The sequence below is a fragment of the Taurulus bubalis genome, assembly GCF_910589615.1.
Source record: "Taurulus bubalis genome assembly, chromosome: 2".
Taxonomy (NCBI): domain Eukaryota; kingdom Metazoa; phylum Chordata; class Actinopteri; order Perciformes; family Cottidae; genus Taurulus; species Taurulus bubalis.
Window position 1 is genome coordinate 6,124,778 of NC_136590.1, and position 22,031 is coordinate 6,146,808.

Consider the following 22,031-nt stretch of genomic DNA (forward strand, 5'->3'; position numbering starts at 1 on the left):
ATCAGGAGAGCAGGCCTCCCGGGACTACCGCTGAGCTATGGGAAAGGTTTACGGTCCATTATTGAAATTCCCAAAAGAGAAACTAAAAAGTTGTTGAAAGAGATGCACATAGATATAAATATATATCATAAGTAGCTATAAAGTTACCATAATGTACAGTATAAGCGCTGTTTTACACAAGGACTAGCTGATATCAGACAATCAGCTTTTAGTAAATGCCGTCGTTCAGTCTCTGTCAAGTTTATACTTCGTTGCCTTTACCAAAGACTCGATGATTGAGGGTTGATTGCTCACAACGGAAAGAGTTTTCTTTGCACCTACGTGTTACCGGAGCGCTCTCGCAGCAATTTAACTGTATCATAAATTATATTTATATAACCACAATAGCAGAAAATCAGACATATGCCAGCGTGATGTTCCTCTTTTATTTTGATATGCTACAACAATGCATTGCAAAAGAAAAAGAGATAGACTGAACATGGCACACAATTCATCGTCCCATAATTGAATATTTTTTCAATTATGGGACACGTTGAAGGGCAATCGTGTCATATCGCCCTGGTCCGTCACGGTCACACTTCTGTGTGTCACCCCGCCACTAAAGAAGAGAAACCATAAGGAAGTTGACGGCGGCCGAACCGCTCGGCGGTAACAATGGCCGCGATGTCTCAGCAGCTGAGTCATGGAGGCCGAGTCCTTCAGGAATGAAGGGTTTGCTCACGAGAGTGGACAGCTGCACAGAAAGCCTGCAGTATGGACGCCAGTACGTATATGTACACAACAGGGATTTAGAGCAGAGATGAAACGATGCAAAGAAGGCTGCTCAGAGCAAATAAGACACACTTGATTATATGGCCTTACAAACAATGAAAATCAGACACAAATAGTAGTAATATGCCTTAGGCTACCCTGACAATAACAGTATAGAAATAGAAACTCTGCTTTTAAGGAGGATGGTTTTGTCAGATAAGAAAAAAGCCGCGTCATGTTTGGTCATTTGATTTCGGGCTTAACCTAATATCAGACTGTGTGAGGATTACTAACTATGTCCACTCTGTCGAGGTATTTTCACTTTCCAGATGGCTGCACACGGATTCATGTTTTGCGAGAAATCAATGTAATTTTGGATGAACGGTGCAGAATACCTTCAAGAAAATCTCCTCCTGCATAGATTAATGTCCTCCTTTGTTGATGTGGTTTCGATGTCACTTTGGTTTTGTGCCATCGGTCTAATCCAGGCCCCCAAATAAGGTTATGTGAAACGTTGAATTAAGAGTTTTTGGGGGGGTTGGAAGAGCTCGGCTAATGAGCGTTCTTAGAAATTCAGCCCCTCCCTCCGCCCTCTTTAAAATTCCGCCTGTGCCTCACCTTGCTCTGCTAATCCTCCCAAGGTTGAAATGATAGATATGTGTGTGTGTGAGTGTGTGTGTGTGTATGCGTGGCTGTGTGTGTGTGCTCAGCAGACAGACTTTGCACACATGAAGCATATAAAAGAGGGAGAGGCCGTCTGGCTAATGGACTTGCACTTGCTGCCTCTGCTTCGAAGCCGTGACTGAACAGCGCAGCAACATCTGGTCTGCATTATATTGTTCAACAAGTCAACAAGAGTAACGCACAAAATCACCCGTGAGCCAGATTACGATACGCACACTGGGAACGAGCCTCTGGGCCATACGTTAAGACTGGTAAAATTAAAGTGAAACAGCACGTCTGAAGATCCGCGTTAATTATCAGCCGCATCTGTGGTTTTTCTATAATGTATTAAAAGAGTACTCCACCGATTTATTTTAAAATGCGACCGGAAGTAAAAGAACATCCTGGTATTTTTGGCACACTGCATCCGACATAATTATACATAATGGGACGTACAAAATATTTGTTCTGGCATACTGTATAGTACGGTAGTATGGGCGTTGGAATACACAGATTGTCTTTTTTTCTTCTTCAAAATCTGGGAATTACATTATCCACAATGCAACGGGACCACCGATTGTTTGGTCTGAGATTTGTTTGGCCTCTCGTGCATACTTTTTATGCTGTTTTGTTAGTGTTCTTTTTCGTGTGCAAATCAATACAGGAACTGATAATCATTGTGGCTGTCTTAGTGTTTGAAACCCTTAATAATGACAATTTTAATGACTTGAGAAATGCGTGCGTGTCTTTATACTGAAGATGGCGTTCCTCAAGGAACTGTCCTTGGTCCTTTTCTGTTTTCTTTATACATGATCCCACTCAGTAGCATGATGTTATTTTCTACTGTCAGGGGATCCCAGTGCTCTGAGCACATCAATGCATGGAGGTGAAACGATTTAAAAAATGAGTAGGACACCGTAGAGTGAGATGAGTTTCAATATATTTAGCTGTCTCACCAAACAGATTAAAACGCATGAAGAATGATGATTTTAATCGTAATCCCCCATCTTAAAATATGATACATGTATGTTTGTGAAGAGTTGAGTCGAATGTAAAGCATAACAGCATTTTATATATTAGCCACATCACAATAAATATGAAGATATCCTTAAAAAGGATGTGATATTGATTGAAAAACGTCACTCAGGCTATACCTGAAGAATAAACCTATGTCAAAGAAGCCCAGCTGACGGTACTCAGCCGCGGCACAAAGGACCAGAGCATCAGTCGCTGCAGCTTGTATATGTTGAAAGCCGAGTTCCTTGAATGGAGGCGAGGAGGGAAGACCGAACCGATACAAAGACGCTGTTTGAATACATTTTTAGAGCAAACGTATTGGGACCTTGAAGCTTTTCGCGTCGGTGTAAACATCCTCCTCCCTCCCCTGCGTTCAACACCACCTCAGACGAAGGTGGACAAGACCGGTCGTTTCCCCGTGCTCTTGCTGTTGCCATAGTGACCAGGGCCGCATGCGCTGTTTCTGTAAAAGCTGCGCTTTGGTTGCAGACAGCCGGGCGACGCATGTCATCAACGCGCGCGTGTGCGTGGGCGTCTGAGGTCGTATGAAGCTGAGACGGCGGTTCAGACACAGAAACGTCACCTTTGACTGGCGAAGGAGAAACTGTGCATCGCTTTGTTAGAGCCGCTAATTCATATTCAGATCTCGTCATTATGTTTCTGTAAAGCGCAGGTTTGCGTCCACGGGGGAACCGTCGGTCGCGTTGGAAAGAAGCGCTCCCTCTTTCATAAGCACAGCACCCTTGCGCACGTGATTTTTTTTTTTAAGTCACAATATTGACTCGCTTGCTCTCTCGCTTATGATTTCACCAAAGGCTGTGTGTACACGCCAACTACCTTGGGAATAGAGATCAGCTTCCTTTTTAAAAATGTTCAAACTGTCCATTGTCGCCGATCTCTCTCTCTCTCTCTGCCTCCCCCCACCACCCTCCCTGTTCTCCCTCTAATCTCACATGTACACTTGAATACATGCACACATGCATATTCATATTCACACCCTTGCATCCAGAGCATGTTGCAAATAATCCATTTCACAGCCACGTGCATCTGCACGCACGCACTAGAGATATTTATTCATAAGCTCATTAGAGGAGTGGATTTGCCTGCTGCCATCCATCACGGTGTCACCCATCCTCAGCCTGGCACCCACTGACAACAGAGCTGCAGGAGAGGAGTCCCTGGGATTTAGTCTCCTGGAGCCGCCGCTGTAGAGGGGATTTACTCCGATAGACACAGTCTCACTTCGCCATTTTATAGAGGTGAGATCAGGGAGACAAAAAACAAACAAAAGGAACGATAATCTCCCTTTCACCCTAGTTTCATCCAGAAACTGATATTCTAGGGTGGGAAATGCGTTGAGTCACTTTGCATAGTCATTGTCAACTGGTGTTCAGCACCAGGCCGGCTTTGTTAAAAGATTTTAAATGTGAAAACTGTTGCCGTGCACGGTGTGATTTCTTTATTTTGTTTGCGGATGCTCTTGCAGGCGCAGCGTCACGTGAAAGCTCGGGGCGCCACAGTCTCCTTGTAGCTCGTAACAAGCTAGTGCAAGCTGTTGCAAGCTTGTCACTGCGGGTGCAAGAGCGGCTTATCAGAGTTAAAGGCAGGACTGTGGTTTGAAAGGGAAAGCGTGTGTTGTTGTAATTTTGGGTTCTTTTTGCACGAGCGAACGAGCGCGTATTGCGTATTAACGATGAGAACTTTGCCCGAGAAGAAAGGGAAAAGCAACAGGGTAGAGAACCATTGTACAAAATGTGTAAAAAAGTATGTTTTTTGAAGTATCCTAGTACTTTTTTGTATGTGGTAAAACTATTTTTCTTTTTTTTTCTGAAGGTCAAACGTTCTTTAATTCCTTTGTGCAGAAAGTCTTGTTTCATTGTGGATTCGTCAGCGTCTTCAAATGACTGACACTAACTCTGAAAGAAGGGGGATGCTTTGAAAGTCAAATTAGGAGAAAAAACGATATAAAAAGTCTGATATACAATGTTTGACACATGTATACGGTACCATATATTGGCCTGCTGAAACCTTATGAATGAAAAAGATAAATTCATTAAATAATGATGTTCATTTTTCACATTGCACATTGTTTTGAAATGACTTTTTTTTTTTTTTTAGACATTTTGAAATGACTTTAAATAAAAAAATAAAAACATAGTAAGGAAAATGAACTCTTGCCAAAAATATACAACAAGTAATTAAAAAACAAAACAGTAGTTTGTCAGGCAGAATGATGAAGTGTCGGAGTTTCTTTCGTGGCAGCTGATCCAGGCCAGAATAACTCCGTCCCTTCGTCCTCCTGGCCGTCAGCTGTAGTTTCTCACTGTGGCATCTGTGCTGGCTCACTTCCTAGACGTGGTCAATTAGCAGTTCCTCTCCAGACCATACCAACACAGTGTTCGCACTCCGTGTGTGGCAAGCGGGCGCATCTACTTTACACACACACACACACACACACACACACACACACACACACACACTCGGTAGCTCTGAAGGAGTTCTTTATTTTCGCCGCCAAGGATATTTAGTTTTTGTTTGTTTGACTGAGTGAGCAGAATATCTTGTTTTTTTTCATTAGCGTCACTGCTTGTTGTAAAATAAGTAAAATGTCTCCAGGCTACTGGATTAATTCCCATTAAATTTCTGCCACATGTGTCCCCATCAGGATGATATGCAACCACATAAATGATCCCTTCACTTTGAACGTAGCGCCATCATCAACGCTTATGTTTGTCCTGTACTTTTGGTTTGTGCCCAAATACCTGCACAGCTAATTACATAGCCGTCAGCTGTACGTTTCCGTTTGATGCTAGTTGGAAAATGCTAACATGCTTGTTTTACTTGAGCAATTTAGCTCAGAGCACCGCTGTGCCGACTGTAAGCGTGGCTCTGTCTCAGTGTCATTCAGATAAAGTGAAGGATTACATGCTCCCTCATGGCTCCAGAAATCCTACCACTGATATATATTATAAAGCCCTTTAAACCCTATTAGATTATCGGCATTGGAAGAGAAGTCACTGTCACTAAGCACGAGGCAGAGCTGTCTTTGATATGACATTTTGAAGGCAATGGGGTTGAAGTCAGTGGACAGTGATGGAATCTGCTTTTGTGCAGATTCATAAGGATGGATGTGTAGTTTTCAACCAGTTTCACTGCAAGAAAAATGATTAAAATGGTCATATGCAAACAGGTACATAGATTCAACCTCATCCTAAGCATTTAGGAGCCGTTCAACATTACAGTAGTTTATCAGTGTATTGGAAAAAGTACTTCTGTATCTGCTGCTCATACATCTACATTAAATTAACTCTTTTAAACTCTAATACAGTGCATGGCCTCAGTGCCCATTTAAAATAGTATGATGATGTACATCTGCAAATAAGTAAAGTTTGAACAGGTAGAAATGACCAAATATTGGTTTGGGCCGTTAAGTAAAATAATAAGTAAAATAACATTATTTTTTTAATCTTTTCTTTCTTTTTCTTTTTCTTTTTGTTGTCTGTCTTATGCATATTTCATTTTATGTTTGTAATTTTGTAAAATGTTAATATTATATAGCTGGAGGCTTCAAATAAGCCCAGTTGTCCTTTTGCCTCTTCCTGCACTGTGATATTAATTTATCTATGTTTGTTTATTTTGTAATTTTATTGTTGGAATTGTGCAAGTATATAAGTATAATAATAAGTATAATATAATAATATGTAATAATATAAATAAAAAACTAATGTAAATAATAATAATGTAAAAAACAGAACAGGCAGAAATGGTAACATGTTGGTTTCTGTGCTTAGAGGTTAAGAAAAGGATAATTCCACTAAATTTAGACGACAGCTATAGTGTTTATACTAGGATGAGTAATGTACATGCAGTGGCCACACACACGCACATATGCAGTACTGGCATTCGCTGTAACAGAAGCCCCAGACAAAAGTGGAGTGGAGCTTGTTGCCTGAACATATGTTTCAGCTGCCCGGTACTTCCTGCTCGCCTCCCTCTGGTTCACCGTATAGCTTCTGGTGATGTGCACTCACCCACAGTAGGAAGACTTCACAGTCGCAGCATACAGTGACACAGTACATCATCTATTTTAAACCCTCATTTAACCAGATTAACCAATTGAGAACAAATGATGCTCAGATCACTGCCCACACAAGTACAAGAAGAAGAAAACATAACAAATTCACTCTATTTAGTTGAAATTAGCCGAATTCCTTTGCGCACTCGGGGGTTGTGTCCGACTCGATAAGCGTAGCCGTCATTCGAGTCAGAGAAAAGACGGTTGGATATCCCGAAACCGGCTGGATGTGAGTAAAGCTTTGGAGGTCACACCATGTCTGCTGTAAACTGCTGTGCTGTACGTTTCCCAGCCATTCAATGAATCTTACACTCAAGTGTTCACTCTCACAAAGACTCCCCTGAGCGGTGAGTCCGTGTCCCGGTCGCCCTCAAACTTATGCACCCGTGATGCCAGAAGCCGGTTTGGGCAGCAGCGCTTACGGTTCCCCGCACCGTGACCAAGAACCCAGAAAAAGATCGTGTCACAACCACCACCCCCGGCTTTTCAGCGCTCTCTTTCTCTCTCTCTCTCGTCGAAGGGACTCGTTTGATGTCTCAGACTTCGTGCTCGAGTCGAGGCGAGAGAACATTCCAAAAATGGATCTCATTTGCATTCTTGGTGTGATTATGACGCCGGACAAACAGACACAACAATTTCTTTCTCTCTTTTTTTTTTTTTTTTACACAATCCGTCTTTTCAGCTGAAAGGTCCATGAAATGAAAGGCCTCTACAGAAGAAGTGTGGTGATAATTTCCACATTTCAGTGGCCGGTTGAGGTTCCGATGGCCCACGCTGCTTGTTTACTTTAGCTTTATTCGACCCAAGGGAAACACAAAGCCGCCTCAGAAAGCCTTCAGGATGTTTCAGTCATGTTATCAGTGTGCTGCCTCAAATTCATAAGCTCTCTATCTTTCTCCCTCTCTGTCCTGTCCCTGTCACTCCTCTCTTTCTTGTCTTCTTCCATCTCCCTGATCTGTGTATATATGTGTGTGTGTGTGTGTTTCTCTCTGTGTGTGTGTGTGTGTGTGCATGTCGTCCTCTCCTTTCTCTATATGTGTGTGCGCTCTCTGCTCCCAGCCCCTCTGCGGAAAGCAAAGTTTGTGGAGAGCCCTCGCATTCCACAATCAGAGCTTGGCTCCCCTACACACACCTCCACCACTGCCAAGAATCCAGACCTGGACACATACTGCCCTGGTAAGTTATTGGCCAGCTCATCCCTCATTTCGGTCGTGTTACTTTTCTGCATGTTGGTTCCTGTCTTCCTGAATGCGGTAGAGAGAGAGATTCAGAGATATCGGGAGAGTTTTTTTTTTACGAAAAACATTGCAAAAGGTCGTTAATGGAATAGCTTCATCCTCCTCCCTCTCCTCGCTGTCGCTTTAATCCTCCCTCGCTGCTCCCTCACTCTTGTTTAGGTGCCTCCGCTGCTTTTCTGTTAACTTTGCAGTCGGCTGTTGCTCTGTAATCCTGTGGACAGTCCAGCTTTCCTCCTGCCCTCTCTACTAGTACTCTCCCCCGCGTCGCTCCCCTCCTCCTCGCCGCGGTACAGCAGGTCACTCGAGGACAGTTGCTCTGCTGAGATTCGATTCTGGTATATCTGCTTTCTCATCTCGCCGCTCCTCTTCCCTGTGGCCACTGAGAAGTGCAAGCATTAGCTTCCTGACCTGTCTTGTTGGCTCGACCTCCGGTGGCTGTAAGGACTTCTCGGCAGAGCGGGACGATGCCGCAGCACCTCGGGGCCGGATAAAGACGTGCGAGCGGTAGCGATGGGAGGTCTCGGGACTTTACATTTGTAAACTTAGAGAGGAAAAAATGGTCGAAAGAGTGCTTCCAGCCTTTTCCGTCTGCCAGCCTCTTCTGCTGAGCCTCTGCTCAATGGGAGCTTTAAGTAGGTACTAGAATATACTAGTATTTATTTGTATATACGTCTAAATAGTGTGTTCGGTAAGACCCTTTAGCTCTAGTACCTGGCTCGCTGTTGAAAAAAACTGTCGTGCCTGGCTTTATTTTGCATCACACCTGTGAAATGGACTGTGAAATAAGCGATCAGCTGGGATGAGCTGCTAAGAGCCACTGCAGATGTGACATTTCAGGGCTGAGATGGTAATCTCTCCGGCACCGCTGAGGCAGGAAAACCGTTGATTGCAACAAGGAATTCTCTGTCTGTGCAATAACAACTCGAGCTGGAGAGGAACCAGGAGGGATGAGATGAGTTTTCCGGGGTGAGGACTCGCGCCGTCCTCAGGTGGACAGATGGACATCTGAGCTCTTAACAAGGGCGATGACTTAAACATCTGATCGCACGCCAGTCGGCACTCTGCCGCCAACATCCGGGAGCACGTCAGGTGCTGGCTGTTTTTTTTTTTTTTTAACGGCCCACAAAGAGATTTGCGGTCTCTTAAATTTGGTTTGTGAATATCTTTGTGGGACGGCTTGTAAAGTTCACCACAAGCCGTCCTCCTTATATCATCAGAGTGAAAGCTTTTTATAATGATGTAAGAGCTCAAACTCCTGACAGGAACTTCCCGGACTAGTTGTGGGCGCATACGGATAAAATCCTCTTATCATGGTGTATCATAGTATTCATATGGAGTTGCCTTTGAGTTGAGTTAAAGTCCAAATGAAAGCATGCTTAGTCATCCTTTTCTGCAGTTCGTTTAAATATGAAGAAAGAAGCCACTACCGGGGCGTGTCTGTGCTTGATTGACAGCAGTTTGCAGGCGTAAGCAGCGGTATTGAGGCGTTAGGACCACATCAACATCCAAACAGACCAAAGGGACATTTTCAGGGTTTTTACATGCTGTTTAATGTGCGATTTCATTGGTCGAATTGGAAACAATGTCTCCATCTACGCAGACGAAATATATGCGAATATGTGAACTGCAGCGGGCAAAAAACATGGAATTTAAGGTCATGGATTTGGGGAGCTCTGAGTGCCATACAGAACGAAATGGTAATATAACCATGATATCAATCAAATGTATTAAACACAACACGCCATGAATATAAAAGATAAGCAAAAGACAAGGCCAGAGGTGTATTAAGAAAGTTAAATAAACTAAATGAGCAAGCAATAATTACAAAGGAAAAGCTAAAGACAAAATGTGTTCAAGACAGGTTTGTAAAGTGTTGTGGAAAAACAATGGAGATACTGTTCATGAAATAACTAGATGTGTATTTTGGTTATTCTAGAAAATTAGACACTTTATTCAAATACACATCCAATACAAAGCAGTCCTGCTCATTGTAAATGCACTCAGGATACAAACCATGTAGTAAATGTGTGATGATGGTCTAATGGTGTATACGTGTACTGTATATCATCGACTACCCCGGCATGCTGGTCGTGCCTTCATGTATAAAACCTCAATTTCTGTGGCATAGATATGATCACGCAGGAATGTGAAATTCATTCCTCCGATCTCTCGATTAGCTTTCCAGCCTTTGATGTGTTTTCCGGTGCGCGCCCATCTGTACGTGTGCGCTCACCGGTACTGGTGTTTTCTGAAATAGGTGTGAATCTACCTGCTTACCGTCGCCTTCCGCTTGTCAACAGCTCTTGTGTGAGTTCATTTTCACCTCTCACATACAGATGCGCCACCTCTTCTCTGAGCCTCCCATCTATTTTACCTTTTCTATAAATAAGCGCGGGTTGTTGCTTTTGGGGATTCTAGTCGTCGTTTGTAAATTTGTATGTGCTCTCTGTGGACCTGCTGAAGGGAAAAGGTAAAGTGGCCAGGTGTAGGTGAAATAAGAGCCGCCCCGCCACATGGTATGTGCCATCTCACCTGCAGCCCCGGACCTATTAATACCGTCCGGTCCCCCGGCCTGCAGCACTCCCTCCCTCCCTCCCTCCCTCCCTCCCTCCCTGCCTCCCTCTCTCCCTCCCTCATGTGCGCGAGGGCAGATCTGTGGACGACCGGGGAGAAACAGATGCGCTCGCACAGAAACAAATTCCTGGCTGTGCACAAAGATAGTTGCCATGGCAACCATCTGTCTCCTTTCGCAGCTCAGGAATCCAATGGTAGAGGGGTGTGTGTGTGTGTGTGTGTGTGTTGGTAGGGGATGATTTAGAAAAATAAGAAATGTGTTTTATGCCGTTTTTTTTCTTTCTTCCCATCTTAAAGTTTTTTCATTAAAAAACATGATGACAAGCGAATTATCCTCTTTTTTTCGGCGGGCGTTATGTTAGTGATGCCGCCACGTAGCTTTGAAGCGATCTCTGTGTTTTTTGTCTTCAGTGGCGTCCGTGAGATGTACTGCGTGTGATTGTCATATCGTGTATTTTAAGAACAAAAAGCGCTATAAATGGAAAGAAATGAAAAACATACCACCGCCACACAATATGGCAACGCACATTTCCCCTTTGATAGGAGCTCGTTAGCATTGGAAACGGATGTTTTTTTAACCTTTTTAAATTGTATTTGACAGCCTGTGATAGTAGCTGGGTCTGAGCGGTACGTTTAAATACATCGTAGGGTTGTTTTTGGAGTGTGTGTGGCGTTTAAGGACACAACAGGTTTGCCTATGTTTAGCTCAGGGGAGTCACTGTGACCTCCAGCGTCCAGATTAGAGAGTTTTCTCCCACATACATTTCTTTTTTCGTAAAAAAAGCACAGACTGCTCGCCCCTTGCACAGGGTTGTCCAACAGCTGGCTGGCGCTCGTACGGCGCTGAGAAGGGAAACGGAAAGAAAGGAACTCAACAGATATGGTACAGGCAGACGGAGGGAGAGAAGGGAACAAAGAGATGAGTGAAAAGGACGCAGACAGACACTCGCACAGAGGCGGAAAGAGATCACGGTCACGGCCGCAAACCCCCCAGGAGCAGTTGACTAATCAGTGATAATGTATTCACTGCTTGCTGCTCCCAGTCTGTCAAGTGGGGAGACTTCACTGCCTCCATGCCCAGACAACACACACACACACACACCCCTATATATATTTATACATAAAGGGCCAGTGGATAGATGTTCGTGCTTTTGTTCACCCGCAGTTTTTCCTCCCTCGAATGGCCGCACGTCTCATCCATCCCCTGCGATATTACCTTCCGGGCGGCGGAACAGTGATACCATTTACCTACATCTTCTCCATTCTTCCTCCAGGGATGCTCTAGGATTTAGTGACCTTGGAGGCCTCCCTCGTGAACGTATCCTGCTCCATATATCCAGCCGCTTCACTAAGCCACTGTATCCATCTCATCACGGCTCGCACGTAATTAGCTGCTTTGGACCTAATGCGCGCTGTGATTACCTCATTATTGATTTTTTTTTTTTTTAAATTTTTATTGAGGCTCGGTAACACTTTCTTACTTTCTCAAAGGGACTTGGAGTCAATCCAATGAGGATCCTGACAGTGGCCTGCCTGTGCGTGCAGCCCAGGCTTTAGATCGCCCTGTCCGTCTGTGAGTCTTTAAACGGATGAGAGAGAGAGAGAGAGAGAGAGAGGCAGGCCACATGCTTTTAGACAAGCTGTCTGTCTTCAGAGAGGTGGTGCGGCCGCTGGGACTTTCTAATGGTCGTCAGTCAGGACTTTGTGTCGCTTCCTGCCAGTCTGGTCCGACCTGCCCGGCAGGAAAACGAGCCAGAGAGAGAGAGCGGGAGATAGAGAGAGAGAGAGAGAGAGAGAGAGAGAGAGAGAGAGAGAGAAAGAGAGAGAACCGGCCCTGCCGCTCTGTCTGCTGTTTATTTAAACACCGGCTATCTCGTGCTGCCGGCTTCAATGTCATTAATGTCTCGGCCAATTCTCAGACCAGTTCATCCAATTATCCACTAGTCACCCTGCTGGTTGTGAATAAAAAAAGAGTGAGTAATTAGTGAAAGCTTGAGCTCCGAGAGTGACACTCTTGGTGAATGAAGTGAAACTGATATAGTTAGGCACCCCGAGGACATGATAGCCAGGTGTTATTAAAAAAAAACATGACACCACCAGTGAGGGCTTGTTATGGGTGGAGAGTAACCAGGTAATAGGGCGGCATGGTGAGGTCATTTATTTAGTTGGTTCCTCCTCCAAAGATGACAACTGAAATCCCTCTGTGTGTGTGTGTGTGTGTGTGTGTGTGTGTGTGTGTGTGTGTGTTTGTGGTTTGTGATCATCTGATCTTCACACAAGCTCACCCTGCTGTTTTCTTTCCTCTCTTCAGAGCGAGGAGTCTCTGTAAACAGGATAAAGAGGTGGATACACACCCACTTTGTCTTTAAAAAACACACACAGTCTCTCTCTCTCTCTCTCTCTCTCTCTCTCTCTCTCACACACACACACATACGTGCAGGTGAAGGGCGTATCTCATTACGTCACACGAGCTGCCGTGGTGATGAGCGGTGCGGAAGGAGCTGCCGTATGAGGAGTGCTTTTTTCTTTTTGTTCTAAATGAGCGTGAAAGGATTCTGAAGGGATTTTGGGTTCGTGTTTTTTTAAAACTTTATGTAAAGAAGACGGTGGAATGTGCCTTTTAATGCTCAGCTCTTGAGTTACGGGGAAACAACTCAGGTGAGGGTGTTTCACGTCGTTGCCCTGAGCGCAGGTGCTGGGTGCTCTGTATCCGGGTCTGTTGATGCAAAGCGAGCGGAGCAGATACTCGCTGTGTGTCTCCGGGCAAAGAGGTGGCGGACAAGCAGGTTTTTTTGGTGGGGGTGAAAACAAGCTGCTGTTCTTTTCCTCCCCACCACTGACACACATGTGTTCTCTCTCTCTCCCTCTCTCCCTCTCCCCTCCTCCACCTTCTCTCCTCTCTCTGCCTCTGCAGGGGAGTCAAGCCATGAGCTGGGCCCCCCTCCGTCGGTGGACGAGGCAGCCAACACATTGATGACGCGCCTGGGTTTCCTTCTGGGAGACAAAGTGAGCGAGGGGCCCGCCGGTACCCAGTACAGCATGGAGGAACCCGAGGCGAGACAGGTACTGGCCTCACCCTTTTTTTTTATCTCACAATCACACCTGTTTTGAGGACGCTACTGAGAGACTCTTTTTGTCTGTTATCTTGTTTCAAGAAGCGTCACTTTTGTAGACAAAACCCTCCAGACTTCAGGCTTGAGACGAACAATTGGCGCCAACAAGCGCGCTTTACTTTCTACATCCCCTCATGTTATTGTTATGGTTTATCCTTATCAATTTGCCTCGGTGTGTCTGTGATTCTGACACGTTTCTATCTGCTTTGGATCTCGAACAAACACCCAGTCGTCTGATTCGATCCGTTTTGACGTTTATCTTCATCATATCTGTGTTTGCGCTCGGTTTTGACAGATCTTTGGCTGTCAGGGTTGCCGGATCAAAAGACAGATTCAGAATGCATCAGAGCCTCTCCATCAAGCGTCAGATATCTCCCCGCCTAATTGCGTTTTTTTATATATTATTTCCCACCATGCCTTTTAAACGTCACCCTATTAAAAGCGAGTTTCTTGAGTTGCGGCAGGTTCAAGGTTTTGTCTCCCGCACCACAACCTTTCAATTTGTGAATTTGGCAGTTGTGCAACAAACAGCTCTTGGCACAACGGGCCCGCTCTAAGCTCTGCAGCAGATGCCCTGGTTTCTCTACCTAAACCTGATTTGACAGGTATGAATTTCCCAAACCGACGGGAGAAAACAGTGGCGGCAGAAAGAAAGGGAGTCAAAATAACAGGGGGGGGGGAGAACCTGTTGCTGAGGCGTTCAAAGCCGGCATAGGTATGAGTTTGCACTAAAGCAGTGTGGATAAGCGATTAGACTGATGGACTGCCTGTGCTCGACGCGAGCGCCGCTGTAGCAGTGGGGGTGTATAAATTGAGAGAGCTTTATTCAAGCGGCTCTTTTTTAGAGACGTGACTCACACCAGCTGCATCGTGCACACAGTACTATCTTATTAATTTAGATATCTGCCCCGAACTCTCCGGATTGTTTGATTCATTAGCCGACAAAAAAAGATGAAGGGGGAAATGAAAAATGACAAAGATCGCCTTGAGACGACATCTATCAGCGGATTAGAGAGAGTGGGCTTTTGTTGGGACTTTCCTAATGTGAATGGGATTTGCTGTCTTTCAATGGAGAGCAGACGTTTCAGTTATCTGTTCGAGTCACAAGTGTAATCTGGATATTTTCAGGATGCCGCAAACTCACCCGTGATGCTGAAAGTCTGTCGCAACCAATTTGTTCACCATTTTTATACTCTAGTTAATTAACAAGGAAGCCAGGCAGATAGCAACCTGCTTTGAATAAAAATTCAGTCCGCTTTAGATGAGGGTTATCTTTGCTTTTTTTTTTTTTTTTTGAGTAAAACACCAATCCACCATTTTCCATTTGACATGGTTGACTTCCTACAATAGCTGGTGTCTCTGCTGCGAGACCTCAACAGCTGACGGAACAAGGTGACCTTAACTCGCGGGGAGTGCGGTTAATTGCCCGAGCTCCCTGAATAGACGCAGCGCTCCGAGTTCAATCCGATCCTCGTGCGACGTTTGAGGTCAGGTCCTTCGCGGGGCGCGGCTCGTTAGCCCAGCAGTTAGCCCTGTGGTGCCGCTGCGTGCTTTGTGCACGTTTGGTCTGCTTCGGGGTCAAGCTCCTGCAAAACGCGACACTCCCCATCCGCGGCGATAGCCGAAGGCCGACGGTGTCCGAAAGATTGCCTCGATCTGTCACTCACAAACGCTCAGCGGAGGCCATGCGCTGTTATGGGCAGCGTGTGGACCAGTTTACAGACCTCACAATCTTATAAAGGCAAGTTTGTTCTTTCAGAGAGGCGTTAATTCAACTAAATGGTTATTGGTTGGCGGTTTTCTATTATTCTTCCCCTCTTATTTTCCTAAAAGGAGCGGGAAAACCTCAGACCTAGTCAATATAATACAGTCCAATTTAAATTAACGCATCTCTGACAGTGAACACAATTGTCTTGCAAAGGTATAATTTCTGGCTCAGGTGTTTTGTAGTGGATTGAAATAATGAATTCATCTTAAAAATAACGGTGAATGGACTGCATTTATGTGGCAGTTGTTATACTAAAGCATTTTACATTAACACACACACATAATTGCCATTTTTTTATATGTGGACCCGAGGATCAAACCACCGGCTCTACGATCAATTGACCTACCTGATCTATCTTCTGAGCCACAGCCTGAGAAGCCTGTCATCGGATAACTGACGTTTCGGTCGATAATGAAAATAATTGTTAGTTGCAGCCTCACTCCCGGGTGTATGCGTGCGTGGGCGTGTGTATTAGCTTAGCGTGTCCCTTCAGTCTTCCTCCCGCAGATTAAACTAGACTAGATTTAGCCCGTTCACCCCGGCGTTGGTCTGAACTCATCAGCAGCCCCGTGAAGCAGAGCCCTCCGTGTGTTTCGCCTCTCTGATACACAAAGTAATCGCTTGGCAACTGTTTTTTCTCTTGCGCCTCTGCACTTCCGTGGACGCTGCATGCGTGCATTTCGGTGTGGATGTTTGTGTGCGAGTGTGCGTCTGTGGGTGTTTGCAGATTAAAGGCAGCAGAGTGTTGTTTTTGCCCACCACCCCCCTTCTCCTGTCTCCTAATTTGAGCCGACAGAGTAGAGGGGCACGTCAGGTTGCCAAAACAATGCCAGGACTTGGTAGAATATATATATATATATATATATATATATATATATATATATATATATATATATATATATATATATTCTACCAAGTCCAAGTTGGCAACCTGACAATATATATATATGTGTATGTATATATATATATATATATATATATATATATATATATATATATATATTGAGGGCTTTATTTCAGTTTAAGCACCTTTTTTTTTTTTTTACTCTAATAGGAAAATATGCTTGAAAATGGGTAAAAAACGTTCTCTCTGTCCAAATAATAGTAGTCATTTGAAGTTAAATACACTTAGTGAAGAACTACAGTACACAGCCTCACATGTGCCTTGGGACTGTGCTGAATCTGATTTTGGAAAAGCCACTCCCTTTTTCTTTTTTCTTTTTTAAAGGGTAAATTGCTGTTTTCCTGCATTTAAAATGTTGCAGTTTAAATCCCTTATGCGTGGATTAAACTCTCCAATGTGTGTTTGTTTTGTGCCATACAGTAGCCGTGTTGTAAGGTACATTTGTGAAGTGATTTTAGGGTGTTAGAGGTGCTATTTATTAACATTATTGGAGAAAATATATTTTATTTGTGTGTGTGTGTAAATACACTGTTTTGGTGTTTAGTGTTGGGTGTGTCTAATTTGTGATTTGTGAAGCTCTCTAAAAGCTACAAATTAGTATTTGTTATAATTATTATTTGTGTGTTTTTGTATGCGTGTGGGAGAGAAAATCCTTTGAAGGACTGACTACATGAAGCAGCAGGAGGGCTAAGCTTTTAAGAAACGCAATATTGAAGTGACATTTTGCTCTGAATAAGACTCGGATTATCAAAAGTTCAAACATTGTACTTTGACTTTCATAGCTGTGTGTTCTGATTGAGTTATTGGAATCAAACAAAGCTGTTAAACAAAGCTTTTCGTGTGTGTGTGTGTGTGTGTTTGCCAGGGCCAGAACCAGAGGATCAGCCCGTGCTCCACCCTGACCAGCAGCACTGCCTCCCCCCCTGCAGGCAGCCCCTGCTCCACCCTCCCCCCTGCCATGCTTGGCCAGGCCGGCAACTACGGCTCCGTCACCAGTCCCACCTCAACCCTGGAGAGCAGGGACAGCGGGATAATAGGTGAGATCCGCACACACATCCACAAAGAATGACAAAGTCCTCAAGAAGGGATTTCTCTCTGAACAATCACAACAACCACCTTGGATGTATCGTGGAGAAATCTTTGAATTGTTTTGATTTCAAGCAGATAAAGTAAAGCTAGAAACCAAATGTCTGTAAAACATGGGATTTAGCACACACAAAAAAAGGCACAGAAGTAGTCAACTGTACCTGCTCAGACGGGAAGCTCCAAAGTCTGGTTTACCGGGAAGTTATGTCTTGTCACAGTCAGTGGGAACATGCCTGAGGTTATAGCTCCTCGTCTCCATTGAACCTCAAGATGTCGTAATCTGAATGCTTTTTCCCGAACCGCAAATCATACCTGACTGCAGCCGAACGGTGCGGTCAGCTTCCAGTCAAACTGCAGTCATGTTAAGACGCCGCCACAGGAATACAATCCAGGTGACAGGAAACTGTGGCATTCTTGCATTGTTAGAAATAAAGCAGGTGAGTCTGAAGCGCTGATGTCAAAGGGAGTGTTTACTCACAACAATGGAGAACAGCTGCAGTGTGATGAGGAACTCGACGGTAAATAAGTGGGGAAGCTGACGGGGGAGGTTGCATGCAGGGCGGCGTGACGTATGGGGCGCTGACGACCACGTTGTTCTGTTGCAGCCACGCTGACCAGCTACTCGGAGAACATGGAGCGAGGCGGCAAGTACGGCGAGGGCTCCCGGGGGAACCTGAAACTGTGGCAGTCCCAGAAATCAGGCATGGACTCGTTCCTGTACAGGGTGGATGAAAACATGACCGCCTCCACCTACAGCCTCAACAAAATCCCCGAGCGCAACCTGGAGAGCATGTCCTCCCACTCTGCCCACTCCATCCCTCTGTACCTCATGCCCCGCCCCAACTCTGTGGCCGGTGAGTCCCTTCCTCTTTTCCCCCTCTCTCTTCTCCTATGAAAGTCAGAAATAAGGTTATTTACAAGTGCATGTGCGGTGCGGTGGACCAATTCTGTAAAGGTACTCTGGCAAAATTGGATTGCGCTGCTGCTTCTGAGTCCCTTTTTCTATATTTCTGACTCCTCTAGTGCTCCCTCTTCACTCTTTTCAAGCTTCCTTTCCTCGCTTGTTTCCTCCCGAGATGAGCTGTGATCCTTTCCTTCTACTTTTTTTTTGTCCATTTGTGTGAATCCTGTTCCCACGAATGTCAGGATGGTCTGTGTGACATTTAGCTTCATTTTTTTGTTACCAAAATGAAGCTAGAATTTTCTCAGCTAACAAAGAAATACTACTTTAAAGAATCCTTTTAAGGAGAGGTCACGCCCTTTCTGGTGGATCACGATGTGACCTTATATTCAGAAAGAAGTATGCGCGGTAGTCGACGGCGAGAGACAAATATTGTTTTTGTCTCTCGCCGTCGACTACCATGCATGTCTTTTCTGAAATAACAGAATGGGGGGGAGGGACTTTTCCCCTCTATTAGCAGCTCTATTATGCAACAGATTTTTGCCATAATTATCACATACTTTAGTCAATTATTGGGATGTCAGCCAGCAAATTCAGGAGCAAAAGATTACATCTGCTCATATGGCCAGGTATGCTGTGAACAAAACAGATCCCAAAGCTCCAGCCCATATTTCTCCTGAATATCTGGGATGAAGCAGCTTACGCTTTCAATCTGTTGTAACTTTTAGAACATGGTTTAATTATCGAGGGAGAAAACAACGATTGTTCTCAAATTTCAAAGGGGTTTTATGTTGAAATTTTAGGGGGTATAGCTGCAAATCTGCAGTGGTGTTTTCTCTCGCAACCCTGCGGTGTGGATCGAAAACCACGGAAAACAAAAAACATCTTCAGAAGGAGAACATACTGCGGCGGGGAGAATATCACATAAGAAAAGCAGACATTTGTGTTGCTGTCAGAGGTCTCATTGATGTGTGTTTCTCATTGCAGGCTCCCAAAAATGTAAATGAGTAAAAACATCAGTTTCATAACACTGGGGCCGATTAGGCAGATTCCTAATGGGCCCTGATTGTGTTATTGTTCTCATCGTGAGAGGAGGCTGCTGCAGACGATGAGCCCCGCCATGCACTTCACCCGCTCCTCGCTGGCGAGAAAGTGTGCTGCGCACGTACGGCGGACATATATCTCACTAAACACCGTGATGTGCTCGTCGCCGCGGCTACGACCCCTCTCTTTATGCCGGTCATGTTCCGCTGTTTGACACCGCCGTCTGGCAGCGCCGCGATTTAGAGATTCACCCTCGATCTCATCTCCGCCCTGCAATACCCAGACCTTCAAAAGGAGCCGGAGGCCAACTATAAAGACGTACTATAAGCCGCAGATGATGCAAAAAAATAAAAAGAGAGATTGAGAGAGAGATGCAGCGAGAAGAAGAAAAGGCATTATGTTTATAAATGAATTTGTTATGAACAGGAATCCTGTGTTGGGAAGATGGATTCATGTGGAAGAGGAGTGAAAGCAGAGTTTCATAATCTCTCTTGCTCTCTCTCTCTCTCCCTCTCCCTCTTCCTCTCACTCTCTTCCTCCACAAAGAGTTATTAGATGATGTAGGGATGGAAGGCTGAGGATTGGCTGGGCTCACACAGCAGTGGAACATCAAAGCCCAAGGCATTAACCGTTTCTATCCCCCAGAGTGACAGAGAGAGACTGACTTTGATGTGTGTGTGTGTGTGTGTGTGTGTGTGTGAGTGTGGGGAGAGGGAGAGAGATACGGAGCGAGAGCAGAAGGCGACTGGGGAGGAAGACGAGGAGGGAGGTGGCTCCTCTATTACCTAATGAAGGCAGTGCGTTGGTAGAGCTGAGGATGGATATGGAGGAAGGAGTAACCAAGACAGAGTATTCCTGTTGCTCTGCTGCTCGTTTGAGACCATTTATAAATTAGCTCATCAGAAATGTAATTTGTTTTTTTGAGTTTACATTCAGTGAAGAATTGTAAGTAAGGAATCCATTACTATTTTCTCATTACTAAATCCTTAAATGAGAGTAAAGTTGTGTGATCCACATGAGGCAAGGTCAAAAAAAGACACTGTCCCCGAGTACCAAGGCCCTCTTTCTCCGCTCCGCTTTCACACGCGTGATGTTGTTTTCCGTACCTCCAGTCCAGTTGCATCAGTCCCTCCATAGTATCCGTGTGGAGGCACAAATCTCAGACATCTCAAAACCTCGGCAAATACAAAGTGGGCTGTATATAGTCATTTGGATGAACTGACCCTTTAAAAATGCCTTGTTGGAGAATCTATATAATTGCCTTGTTGGATTCCTACTCATGCACAAACGAAAGAGGCATAAAAGACACTGTGAGATTATTCAGCGAACTCCTTCTACAGTCTCTAAATTCACTAAATTAAGATAACCACTGAACCGAGAGATAACATTTCTCAATTTGGTGGGCGGACAAGTGTCATTGATTTCCCCCCGATCATCCCACCTCTGCTTACATACTCTGTATAACACCCGGAAATATAGTTGTTTAAGTAGCAGGACCTCCATTATTTATCGTCACAAGTCATCTCTCGGGGAGATGAGAGGAGAATGGCGAGGCGTTTAGAGCACCAGCAGCCGCCCCCGATCTGAGATGACTCGTCGGCTCCCCGGCTGATACTGTGACTGGCTCTGGACGGCAGCCCAGCTCGCCTTTTTGAGTGTGTGTGCGTGTGCATGCATGCGTTCACGCTCATCAGTCGCTCTTTGAAACAGGAAGTGTCTGATGTGGCTGTCGTCGAGCTGAGGGCCGCACAGTTAGACTCGTTCCCAGTCTCCCTCTTCCATGCTGTTTTTTTTTTTTGTTTGTTGCCGTTGCCTCTTTATTTCCTTTCACTATGTGTGCAGTCTTAGCGCATTGACTCAGGAACTGTGAATGCGATCCCCAGCAGCCTGCTGCATTGCAGATAGAGGTGATGAGCACACAGATTTGATTCCTCACATTCAAACACAGTTGAAAGAGAGAGAAATAAGGAGCCTTTCCAACCCTGTGGCCTTGAGTCATTCCTCCTTGGTTTAGCAGCAGATTAATGCTTCCACTGTCTCCGCTTTTAGCTCCGTTGGATGCCCGGCACCCACATTCCCATCAGGGCCAAGCCTCCAGCATTCCCAGCTGCCATTTTCCCTCCATTTTGGGAAACCCATGTGGCTCATTTTTTGCATCTATGGTGACTCGCCCACGCTCAGGACTTCACTGAGCTTTACTCCAGAGGCACAGAAACCACTCTTTAAATCAGGGACAGGATCAGAGGTGCTGGTGAGAGGTGGCGGGCTCAGAGACCTGCCACATTACTGCCGGATTACTGTGGCTTGCTTTGTGGAGAGACTGGAGTAAGAGACAGAAGATGACAGTCACACTTTTAATTTGACTTGGCATGTCAGGACTGCAGAGTATTTCAGGTATAGTTAAAAAAAAAAAAATACATTCCCAGCTCTGATCAGATGAAACCATGTTATTAGTCCGTTTTATCGCTCATGGTAACGTTGTACTCACCAAGTTAATTGCTGATTCCAGATGGGATAAGAAACACAAGCAGTCAGATTGAGCAGACGGGTTTTGATGAATCTGACTATTTTTGGATGTTTGCATAAAACTGTCCATTGAAAACAACAATCACAGTTCAGAGACCAATTTATTAAGGATTATTACGACATTAGGTGCACTCGGTTTAAGTAGTTTAACTTGTTTACAACCTGTTAATTTCATTATTTGACACACTTTCCTATTTGACTTTTTAATCTTCCCAAGTCTTATAATTGATATTTTTTTTCCAATTATAATTAACAGGAATTACTTCCAAAGTCGGAGCGTATTGAGGGACTGCCTCCATAACGGCTCACAACATGGCGACGGCTGGGCCTGCTGCTACCAGCTAGCAGCGCTAACGTCCTAGCAGCGCTAAG

General features: G+C 44.8%; 1 protein-coding gene across 1 annotated transcript in view; it reads left to right on the forward strand.

Annotated features, from left to right (window-relative positions):
- The window catches only part of tanc2b (tetratricopeptide repeat, ankyrin repeat and coiled-coil containing 2b), a gene marked incomplete at its 5' end in the record, with an annotated part of 69,254 nt that overhangs the window by 18,680 nt on the left and 28,543 nt on the right, over positions 1–22,031 (forward strand). Inside the window, 4 exons of the mRNA XM_079237514.1 lie at positions 7,565–7,681; positions 13,232–13,380; positions 16,968–17,139; positions 17,794–18,042. Coding sequence (XP_079093640.1) covers positions 7,565–7,681; positions 13,232–13,380; positions 16,968–17,139; positions 17,794–18,042 — 687 coding nt within the window. The remainder of the gene's footprint in view (positions 1–7,564; positions 7,682–13,231; positions 13,381–16,967; positions 17,140–17,793; positions 18,043–22,031) is intronic.